General features: G+C 27.5%; 2 protein-coding genes and 1 pseudogene across 2 annotated transcripts; 2 read left to right on the forward strand and 1 right to left on the reverse strand.

Annotated features, from left to right (window-relative positions):
- The first annotated feature begins 3,633 nt into the window (after positions 1–3,633).
- LOC113557747 (zinc finger MYM-type protein 1-like) lies at positions 3,634–4,310 on the forward strand. The gene is made up of 2 exons (XM_026963302.1): positions 3,634–3,826; positions 3,937–4,310. Exons 1-2 carry the CDS (start codon positions 3,634–3,636, stop codon positions 4,308–4,310), a joined length of 567 nt encoding a protein of 188 aa, XP_026819103.1.
- Positions 4,311–7,061: 2,751 nt separating this feature from the next.
- Positions 7,062–8,702, reverse strand: LOC113557748 (piggyBac transposable element-derived protein 4-like). Its single transcript, XM_026963303.1, has 3 exons — positions 8,342–8,702; positions 7,411–8,227; positions 7,062–7,326 (listed from the first exon to the last, which is right to left on the reverse strand). Exons 1-3 carry the CDS (start codon positions 8,700–8,702, stop codon positions 7,062–7,064), a joined length of 1,443 nt encoding a protein of 480 aa, XP_026819104.1.
- Positions 8,703–10,075: 1,373 nt separating this feature from the next.
- Positions 10,076–10,990, forward strand: LOC113557749 (annotated as a pseudogene).
- Positions 10,991–12,275: the final 1,285 nt, after the last annotated feature.

Raw genomic sequence — 12,275 nt, forward strand, 5'->3', positions numbered from 1 at the left:
TGAATTTTCAGGCCATGGAAGCTTTAAGTGTTTATAATTTTCCGAAGACGGCGGTTGATTTTTATCTGCCATTGATATCTACAAATAAAATGCAATTAATATAAAACAAATATTAAATATTTTGAATTTCATTTATTTTTATCACTATAAATAAATATTAATTCTGATTTTAAAATAACAGGCAAATAATATATTTTATAGAAAGATTTATTTTAATTACTTCTAAGATTAAAACAATGGATATAAGTTCCAAAATCAGAATTAATTTAATTTTCTTATTAATTTGTTTATTTAATTTTATGGGTAAACACCCTTTTGGTAAGTATAATGAATATAATGGATAAATAAGTGACAGTTAATAATTTTACATAGAAATAAGGATAAAAAAAGGGGGAGAGGGTTTAGAAAGTACATTGTAGATTTTTACATAATTTACTCTGTCACTCAAATGAGATTTGAGCCAATTTAATAAATTGCTATGTGGACCTATACATTTTAGTTTTTGAACGAGTGTAAGATGGTTAACACGGTCGTATGCCTTACTTAAATCGGTGTATATAACGTCAAATTGTTTATTTTCCAATAAATGCATTATTAATGGAATTGGTGAATTAAAAAAGGTTGGTAACTGTTGACCTATACAGTATGTTTTGAAAATCTTTAAATTATTTCCAAAGTTTTCATTAGTTCTTAATGGCATATTTATATATTTATAATAGCCAGTTATATTGCTTAAAAATTAGTTATAACTTAAAATCACATAGATAACTACATAATTGTTAATGAGTTATGAAAATTAATGGAAAAGGACCTAGGTTGAATACTTAAGTAAAATAATTAGTATAAATGAATACAAACAAATTATTTGGTAGTTAAAATTTATAAAATGTTTAATTTTTATTGATAAAGTTTAAAAATTATTAAAAATATATACATAAACATTTTTTCACTAAAATATACAAATAATTAATATATACATTATTATTTTAATAATACATAATACAAATTGATAAATGGTAAAAGTGCATCATTATTTTTTTTCTTTTTTCGTTTCATTTTGTAGCGTGGTAATTTTTTTTTTTGAAATTTCATCCTTTTTATAGTTTGCAGCAAGGCGTTTCTGCTTTTCCCATTCTATAATACATTTATTCATCCGCCTCTGCATTAATTTATTTTCAGCCCATGGAAGCTTTGGGTCTTGATCATTTGCTGAGGTCGATGGTTGATTTTTATCAGCCATTGATACCTACAAATAATATACAATCAATACAAAATAAATATTAATTTTAAAATTCCTACTAAAAAAAAAATCCTAAAATAAATTTGTTTAAATTCGCTAACTTGAAATACAGAAACCTGTACTAGAAATTAACTTAGTAAGTTAATACTAGGAATCGATCTGACAACGCGTTTCCTGGTTCACTGTGGTATTATACAGGCTTAATCGATGCATGAATCCATCTAAAACAAAAAATTACCATCATTAATAACTATATAAAATAAAAACATGTAGAACCAAAATAATATGTGTAACACAAAATTAACTATTCACGTTTTTGATGTTAATTTTTAATTAGATATTATAAATCTATTATAATGAACCTACCTACCTGCCTATATAAAGTATATTACGTAATATTATATATAATAATTTAATAACTCAATGATATTTATTATTTATCATTAGCAATATGATTTAATCATTCAGTGTTGCACTGTTGCAGTGGTTATAGATCAACTAAAATGTTAATTGATTAACGACCAACGAGTAGAGGCCGTCGGTCGGTAATTCTGTATACAGTTTGATATTATATTATAATTGATTATTCATCAGTTATGTTAAATAATTATTTTGAACTTTTTATATTTTATTAAATTTTGATAATATTTAACATAATTTAAAACTTAACGTTTACATTTAATTTTAATAGAACATGCAAATTATAATTTATATTGTCTATTATCTACTTCTAAAATTTAAATACCAATTAAATTTATGTTCCAAAATCAGAATTGATATTAAGTGTAGTTAATACGAATTATTTTAAACCATGATTACCTCTAAACTTTGATAGATTATGAAAGTAATTTGTTAAGTTCTGATTTGTCTTTATTCAGAATATCTGATACTTTTAAAGCTTTAACATACCTATACGTTTAAACATTAGAAACATTAGAATATATAACTGCATAATCGTTTTGATATTAAATAATGCTGAATGTAAATTATGTAAAACCATTGTTTTATAATCTAACCAACTTTACTACCTAATCAACCATTGAAACAAATATTGAATATCGCCGATATCGGTTTTGAATGCTTGTTAAAAACATTAAATTCAAAATAAATATCGAAACTGAAATCGAAATAGAAAATAAAAATGTTTTCGATATCAAGCCACGGATTTACTTACATGATATACAATTGAAAGATTTAGTGCAACTACCGATGTTTATTTTGACATCTAAACATCCTAAACTATATTTCTAAAACCAACAAGGGCTGAGTACTTTTAGAAGTATGAAAGCATGTTTTAAAGTTGATTTTTTTACAGAGGAGGCTTCTTAATAAGACATATATTTAAAAAAAATAATTTATATAATACATTAATAGCTCAAAATTTAAATTTCACTTAACTCTCTAATTATCTACTGCAGTTGTAATGAATAAAACAAATCAATCCAACGACGTATCTTCTAGTAGGTATAATGTAATAAAGTATTAAACTATAAAGACTTGATGACTTTGATATGATACTTAGGTAAACAAAAAAAAACCACCTAAGTAATATGATTACAATTTTAATTTTAAATGTGCGTATTGGACAACAACAAAATTCGAAGTGAATAATACGATTGAAACGATAGTTGTGATATTTGGATGTTAATATTATGATTACGATAAGCTAATAATATGGTTTAATGATTAAATTTTAATTATTTTGTTCATCAAATCAATTACCTAAATGTCAATTGAATAGCTGAAACTTTTGTCAGGCTCTAGTTTATACTATGTATAGTCAATAATCAACTAGTTATCTTAAAAGAGCAAACATGGTATATTATGACTCACACTTATCTACTCGCACTGTTCGATGAATTATGAGAAGTTGAAATAAACAGCAAGTAATCATTGAATTGCAGGGATCGCTGTAATTGATTATCGTTTTTTAGTTCCAAGGTATTTTTCTTTTTTTGTAATCTCATCCATTTTATTATTTGCAGCATCGACTTTCTGTCTTTCCCATTCTGCAACATATCTATTCATCCGCCTTTGCATTAATGAATTTTCAGGCCATGGAAGCTTTAAGTGTTTATAATTTTCCGAAGACGGCGGTTGATTTTTATCTGCCATTGATATCTACAAATAAAATGCAATTAATATAAAACAAATATTAAATATTTTGAATTTCATTTATTTTTATCACTACAAATAAATATTAATTCTGATTTTAAAATAACAGGCAAATAATATATTTTATAGAAAGATTTATTTTAATTACTTCTAAGATTAAAATAATGGATATAAGTTCCAAAATTAGAACTAATTTAATTTTCTTATTAATTTGTTTAATTAATTTTATAAAAGAACGTTGTAAATTGTACAAACATTTCAATTGGATTGAGTATTCAATGGTAAAAGACCAGGTGTATTGTTTTGTTTGTCGACATTTTACATCTATTAATGGACCACAATTTGAACAAACATTTTTAAATAAAGGATTCAACTGTTGGCAAACACAAGCAGAATCATTTAAATACCATGAAAAGACTAATTATCATAAGCTAAACTTTGAAAAGTATACTATGTTTTTAAATTTAAAATGTAATAAAAGTTATTTTTCTGCTGCAAGTGCATAATACATTCTCGAAAGAAAAAAGTTGAAGATAACCGTCAACATGTTTATTACTTATTAAAAACTACTTTGTATTTAGCAAAACAAGGCATACCATTCCGAGGACATGATGAGAGTAAACAATCATCAAACCGTGGAAATTATATTGAACTCTTAAATATGTTTTGTGATGATAATGTTAAATTAAAATTAGAATCCAGATATGGACATTATACATCTCCTGGATATCAGAATTATTGTATTAAAATTATTGCTTTTATCACAAGGTCAAACATAATTAAGCAAATTAGTGCCTTTTCTATTCTTGTGGATGAAATTAAAGACACTAGTAAAAAAGTTCAGCTGTCATTTGTAATCAGATTTGGTGACAATGTGTTTAATGTTTTTGAAAAATGTTTGGGTTGTTACCTCATGGTTAAATGTAATGCTTCAACTCTTAGTCAAGAAATTTGAAAAATTATGATAGAAAATAATTTGGATATCAACAAGTGCATTGCTCAATGTTATGACGGAGCAACGGTTATGAGTGGAGTGTTCTCGAGAGTACTAAAACGAATAGCAGATGGAGTACCACAAGTTATATTTGTGCATTGCTATGCTCACCGCCTGAACCTTTGTTTGATTCATTCCTGTGGCGGCTCTAGAGGAGGGGCCCAGGGGGCCATGCCCCTCCTCCTCAAAATCCAAAAAATAACGGTGAATTTAATAATAATATAATATGTATAATATGATACGCTTATATTATTACAGTTTATAATATTATATTGTAGTAGCTTACTAGATATCATTTAATTGTAAATTCTCGTTAGTCGTTGTCTTATATTTTCGCATAGTACTCTAGTATGTAGTATTGTAGTAGTAGTATGAAAAAAGTTTTCCGATAGGGACTCTCGGATTTTCTATATGGTATATTTCTAATTTGGTTGATTTCTTATTGTTGATATGTTTGACCGTTTGATGACTGTCGTGTTTAGACGTTCAGATTATTATAGTTTTAAATGTTTTAATTTTTGTAGCTTCATTACCACAGCCATTTTACGCGAGCAGACGACCAAAATAGTTACCATTGTAAAAAATTTAACCTCTGGCTTGTAATTTGCATTGTAATGATACATATTTTTTCAGCATATTAAATTAAAAATTATTTGATTAATTTCTTTACTCTAAACTGTTTATTTCATTTCAATAAGTGTTTTCTATACTATAACTTTAGAATTTAGATTATAAATTAAAAAAAAAAAAAAAAAAAAAAAAATGTTTTTATAATTAATGTTTTCAATGATTACACAAACGACTAAACCATATAAGTTATATACATTGAATTATTGTATACAATCAAAAACGATTGTGAACGTAATAAACGGAGACGGAATTAAGTTTCTATTATTAGCATGTAATTTTAACAAATTTTATAATAATTCTAACTTCAAATGCTAAAAAAAAAGTGCATAATATGTATTTTAATGTTTTTTAAACTACTGTAATTTTACCTGCATTATACAAAAATTTTATATGGTAATATAATCAATTAAATATATTTTTATTTTTAACATTAGGCATAATATAATTATATAGATATAAATTTAAGTAAAACACCAATAACTGTAAATGTTTTTAATCTCACTTTAATGAACAATTTTAAAATAGCATCCCAATTCCCAGTAGGTATTTTTATATTTTTGGAAGTTATAGTTAAATTGAAATTATATCAAACATAATATAGTTATATAAAAATCAATAACAGCAGTAATAACATAAAATCATTAACCATTAAAAAAAAAAAAAAATCATAATATGATCTCAGTTTAGAAAAAATGTTAAAAGCAATAAATAATTATAACCAAACCTAACCTCGCTCTCATGCACATTCATCTAGTCAATCTATAGATATCGATAAAGTTATAGATAGATTTGTTAAAAATAAAAATCGAAAACTAGAATTCGTTTTATAAAATGTAATTATTATATATATATTGCACTAATGATTAATGCGGGTAATACATGGCACTAATTTGAATAAATATATTATAAAATATTTTTAAAAAAATTGCGTGATGTTTATGCCCCCCCCCCAGAATCAAACTCTAGAGCCGCCACTGATTCATTCAATTCAAAACAATAGTATTGTGGTTAATTTTTTTTAATACAGTCCAGTCTTTGTATAAGTAGGTACTTAATGAATGGACATACTCGCTATGAAATTTTTATGAGGCCGTGTTCTCACCAAAAACAACTGATGACGGCAACGCGATAGAGATTCAAGTCTAGTTTTAGTTGAGTTGCCTAGTTGTTCTAGGTATACGAAACTAATATGAAACTTCAATGCATATTCAGTTATCAAAATGTCTTCATCCGATGAGGATATGGTTGTAGCATTTATGTATTTGAGGTATAAAAAACAAAAAAAAAAAAAAACAAAAAATTGGGTTCATCCATATTATTCACTCAACGTCAACCACAGTTCATTTATACTAACGAGAGAATTAGACCAAGACCCAGCTAAATTTCATGGTTTCTATAGAATGAGTATTGAAAGTTTTCAACAACTAGTAGAACTAATGAAGACTTCAATTCAAAAAAAAGATACTAACTATAGGAAAGCAGTGTCTGTTGAGGAAAGACTTCTAATTACAATAAGGTAATAATTAAATTAAACATAACTAAACTTTATTATATTTTTTATTTTTAGAATAATCAAGAAAAATAATATAATAATCTTTTATTAAATAAAATTAGAAATATTTGAATATAAATTACCGTTAAAACTCTCACAATACATACAGTTTTTATTCAACGCCGGCGACGCGTATATGCGTCATTAGTAATTGTACGTGTACTGTCGTCGACGCGTTTACACGTCATGTCTAATTTTACCGAGGCGCCACGTGTAAAATGCAAGTGACGCGTTTATGCGTCAGTGGCCAAAGAGAAGAAACTTATAATGTTCGAATATTTTCCTATTTAATCTACATTTATATTTGTATGAAAAGTATTTACTCAATATCAATATATATAATAATAATGTGTTATAGGGTATATTTAATATCATATAAAAATTGGATACGATTTTGTATTTAACTTTTATTGTATTACTTCTTATACAAATCATCTTTTTACATAAAAATGGTGTCAACTTAAATAATGAATAATTCTGTTTAAAAATATAATTAAATTATAAAGTATAATAATTTCAATATGATAACATTACAGAATATGGTATTTTTTAAAGCATGGTTCTAAACATAAGGGAGGTTTTTCATTGCAACCTGAACAAAAATAAGATGTATCTTTACGATTTCCAATCTCACCACAGTAACGGCATCTCTTTCTTTGTGTTTTGGAAGACTTTTCACTTGTTGGTAAAAGTTCAGGAGCATGCATATTTTTATTATCAGATAACGTAGATGACAGTGGTTGTTCTTGAGATTTTTGTAATAGTTCTCGTATGACGGCTAGTCGAAATGAATAAAATGATATTTTCGTTCATTTTTACAATATAAAAAATATGCGTTAAGTAGTAGCTGTTGCGTAATATGAATGAACACTTTTATACCAACGAAGGGTTTTCCGTTCACACGGGTAATAAGATAACATCTGATCCTGACGATCTACTCCCGACATAAACTTGTTATAATTTATAATAGGCACTAGCTTTTCTTTTTCGTCACCTTTCCTATTTTTCACATTCTCTAAGTCCGCTTTCCATTCAGTCAATAAACCTAATACTTCCCGTTTATCTTTCCACTTAAACACGCATATTCCATCATTTGTATATTTTGAAATAAGTTCTCCAGTTTTCAATTTTTTACTGGTTACTTCCTTTGGATTATTTTTCCTGTTCATTCGTAATGTACCGGTGCAATAGGTTTGTTTTAACAAAAGTTTGTGAGCTAAATCTACGATGTTGTAAAAGTTGTCCATGTATAAAGAATGGCTATTATTTAATTTTCCTTTCATTAGACTCATAACTACGTCCTCAGTATGACTGAAAACCTGAGGTCGGTAAATCTTTGTGAGTTTTTGACCGCAATAAATAAACATTCTTAAATTTAAACCCGCTGATTCAGTAAGCATATATAATTTAATACCGAATTTATGCCGTTTGCCTTTAATATATTGACGAAATATCAATCTACCTCTCCATAAAATCATTGATTCGTCGATTGATAAATTCTTCTCGGGGTAGTAAATATCATCCATTTTGTTATTAAGATAATTTAAAATGGGTTGAATTCTAAAAAGTCTGTCATTTTGATTTTCATTGGGATGACCGAAATGTAATGCGCGGAGAATAAGTAGGAAACGATTTCTACTCATATGTTTACGAAAACATTGCAAATCGAACAAATCATCAGTTTTCCAATAATCTTCTAATTTGTTTTAACGAATAGTGCCTGTATGAAAAAGAAGGCCTAGAAAAACTTTAAATTCATCAACAGTAAGATCTTTCTAATGTGAAATACGGGCCTGCACTGACGATTTACTTAGTATTTCTACTGCATACAAATTGGTTTCATCAATAACTAGATTATAAAAACTATCAGATACCAACAAATTAAAATAATCGATTTCTTTATGTCCTGCTGTTTGAACTTTCAAACCAGAATTTTGAGAAAATATAATCGGTTGAGATGGTTTTGGGCTATTGAACCATTTATCCCCTGTAACTACTGGTCTAAAATGCTTATTATTTACCGGTACATTGTCTTCTGATGACATTTCTGAACTATCTTCACAGCTATCTGTTTCCGATTCACTTGAAGAATTCTCGTTTTCTGATACATCCAACAATTGCAACAACTGTTCGTCGGATAGTGCATATGTTTGAAATTTTTTACGTGACATTTTTATTTTGTATGTAAATTTATATGCATAAAACCAAAGAGTATTTTGTACGAATAATATTGTGAAACATAAACGACGCCATAAGTCCTGACAACGCGCAACGAAGAACAACGTAAACAGACTGTTGGTTTGTCGATAATAGATAGTGAAAACTGAATAGTAGCACGTAATACAGATAATATTGTTATAACATTATAACATAATAACATAAATAAAAATAGACATTTACGTAAATAGTATTTATACGTGCATCCAATGATAAAAAGATTATAGGGAAAATCCAGTCTAAAAATAACCGATTTCCAAAACCAACCATAATTTTTGTTTTTTATGATTTTTCCCTATGGCCACCTCAAATTTCAGATAATTATGATCAAAGCCACAATAATTAAATGGCATTGAAATATATAAGAAATTGACGCGTCAGTGGCCCGTTAGAAAGAATACATATGACGCGTAAACGCGTCAGTGGCCAAATGCAAAAATATCGTTACGACGCGTATACGCGTCGCCGGAATTGAATGTGTTAAGCGAAAAAAATATTTTTTATTATATATTAAAAAATTCAAAACCGCTTTGTTCTGGATCATATTGTTGATATTGATTATCTGTATTATCAGTTCTTGCCTCTGGTACTGTCGATAATGTAGAATATCTAGAAGAACTTGAATAACTAGGTGGATTTAAAATTGATTTGAACCTTGATCCTCTAAAATGCAACCGATGACATCCAAAACTTTCCTTTTGAATTGTCTTTTTTGTATGGGGCTCATTTGTTTTATATCCGGTAGTAAGCTCAACAAACATTTTTGATCTGCACATTCTGGTGTTGTTGAAATTTTTTCTTTTTTCTTTCGAAGTATTCCATAAAACAATTATCGACATCACTTATTTTAGTATTTACTTTTAATTTTTTTGCGCTATGTGCTATTTTATCGTGATCTTCTGCTATATCTTGATGACTACTCAATAATTCAGATGATTCTGGCACTTGAACAGATTCTATTATTTCATCATTTGATTCGTCTTCAATATCTTCCATGTTAGTATCCTTTTCCAATTCCGATGATATCGATATATTTCCTTGTTGTTTCTTGCCACTTTTAACAAATGGAATTATAAATTTCATGTTATCTTCTAAATAATATTTTTTTTATGGCCGCCCGATGATCCACTTGGTACTTTTTGTCTCAAATGACGTAGGAATACTGTTCTTATATTTTTCCATCGTTCTTTACATGTTTGAACTAAAATCAAATTGGAAATTTGTAAGTAAAACCGTAATCGATTATCAAAAACTTAAATCACGGCTCAATAAATTAAGTTTAAATAAAAATAAATATTAAATAATATATTAAACTTTTTTTAGGTTTATGGCAACAGGTGAAAGTTATAGAGTTATGACATATCATTTTATGAGAGGACTTACAACAATTAGTACCATTATTTCAAACACAACTGAAAATATTTGGACTGTTCTACAACCAAAGTATTGAGATTCGCCATCACAAGAAAAATGGTTACAAATATCTGACAGATTTTTTGAGCTATGTAATATCCCGAATTGTGTGGGCGCGATTAACGGTAAACATTTTTTAATAAAATGTTTACCGAACACAGGATCAACCTATTTCAATTATAAAGGGTATTTTTCTATTGTGCTCATGGCTTGTGTTGATGCCGATGGATTATTTACGACGATAGATGTTGGTGAAGTATGAAGAAATAGTGATGGTGCTGTATTTCGAACTTCAAATCTTGAACGTGCTTTAAATTTAGACATATTATAATTACCTCCTCCTAGACCTTTACCTTCAAGTAATAATGAAAATAATTTTCCATTTTATTTTGTCGCAGATGAAGCTTACCCCTTCACTAAATATTTAATGAGGCCTTATCCAAAACGAAGTTTGGATAATAAAAAAAGGGTGTTTAATTATAGACTTTCTAGAGGCTGTAAAAGCGTCGAGTGTGTTTTTGGTATGTTGGTATCCAAGTTTCGTTTATTTGAAGGGTCAATTTGTTGTAAGGAAGAAACTATAAATAATATTATAAAAGCTGCTTGTGTCCTACATAATTATATTCGTATCAAACAAGGAATATTTTCTCATCCTAAAATATTTGACACACAACAAGAAAATCGACAGGTTCAGGCACAACAAAATCACGAGAGACGAGTAATAGAGATAAGATCGTTATCAGAGGCACAACAAAACAGAGAAAGATTATGTGAATATTTTATGACACCAGCCGGTTCTATTCCATATCAATGGAATACTAAAATTTAATTTAATATATATGTCTTAAATGATAATTATTACTTTTAATTTTACTTATTTAATAAATAATATGATTAATCTATTTAGTATTGTATCTGTATGTACATTTTTTATACAAGATTAATTAGTAATTACGTTTTTAATTTTTTGACAACATTTTACTTACTAGAATTGTTCGTTTTTTTTGAAATGTCATTCCATGCTTTTTCTTTTATGTCTTTTCGAGTTTAATTAGATGATGTTATATCATAGAGACATGGGTGACTTTCTATAAGTTGTACAAAAGCTATATTTTCTGCTTGTTCATTTGCCATTTTAAATAAATTATTAACAAAATATTAAATTGATTGTACCTTATTATAAACCAGAGTAATAATCAAATAATTGAAATATTCACAAAATCACAACTATTCACACTAGCAACTAGACAGAGAGACTGACACGTCGAGTTTCTCAAAACTAGTTTTCAAACAGTTAAGTTGTTTTCCAGTCCGGTTGCGACCTGTGAGAACACGTCAATTTAATAATACATGTCGCGATTGCGTTGCCGTCATCAGTTGCTTTTGGTGAGAACACGGCCTGAAAGTTCAAGAGGATAAAAACTTAAAAGCAATTCATTTAGAACGACTTGTGAAAACTGGATGGTCTTACTGGTATACTACTCTACAATGCAAATTCATAAAGTAAATATTTCAACTCTATGGTTTAGTTTTTGATTCAATAACATAAGCAGGATTTTTTTCAGGTTTCTTCAACAGCTGAATGAAAAATTTTCAGAAAAGAACAAAGATTTGTTTAAGCTGTTTGAAATTTTTGATTTATCCAGCAATAATTTTTTTAATCCTAACTGTCCTCATTTAATACTTTTTACAAACCATTATAGTTATTTTCAATTTAATGAATCTAAAATGTTATCTGAATTTCCTTCTGAAAAATCCTTGATTCTTAAAAAAAATATAACCAATTTGAATTTAAGTGACATTATTTCCTGCTTAAAAGATTTTCCAGTTGCTTTTTCAGAAACATTAAAAATAATATCTTTAATTTTAACTTTACCTATAAGTACAGCTTCTAATGAAAGATTTTTTCTTCACTTAAGCGAGTCAAGTCTTATATTAGATCAACCGTGCGAGATGAGCGCTTAAGTGACTTATTGGTGGTTAGTATGGAGAAATAGAGGCTAATAAAATTAATCTAAATAATGCTGTAGATTCATTTTCAAAGTTGAAAAATCAAAGATATCCACTTATGTAATATAATATGTATTAAATAATTATTGCTTTATGATAATAAA

This window comes from Rhopalosiphum maidis, chromosome 3 (genome assembly GCF_003676215.2).
Source record: "Rhopalosiphum maidis isolate BTI-1 chromosome 3, ASM367621v3, whole genome shotgun sequence".
Taxonomy (NCBI): Eukaryota; Metazoa; Arthropoda; class Insecta; order Hemiptera; family Aphididae; genus Rhopalosiphum; species Rhopalosiphum maidis.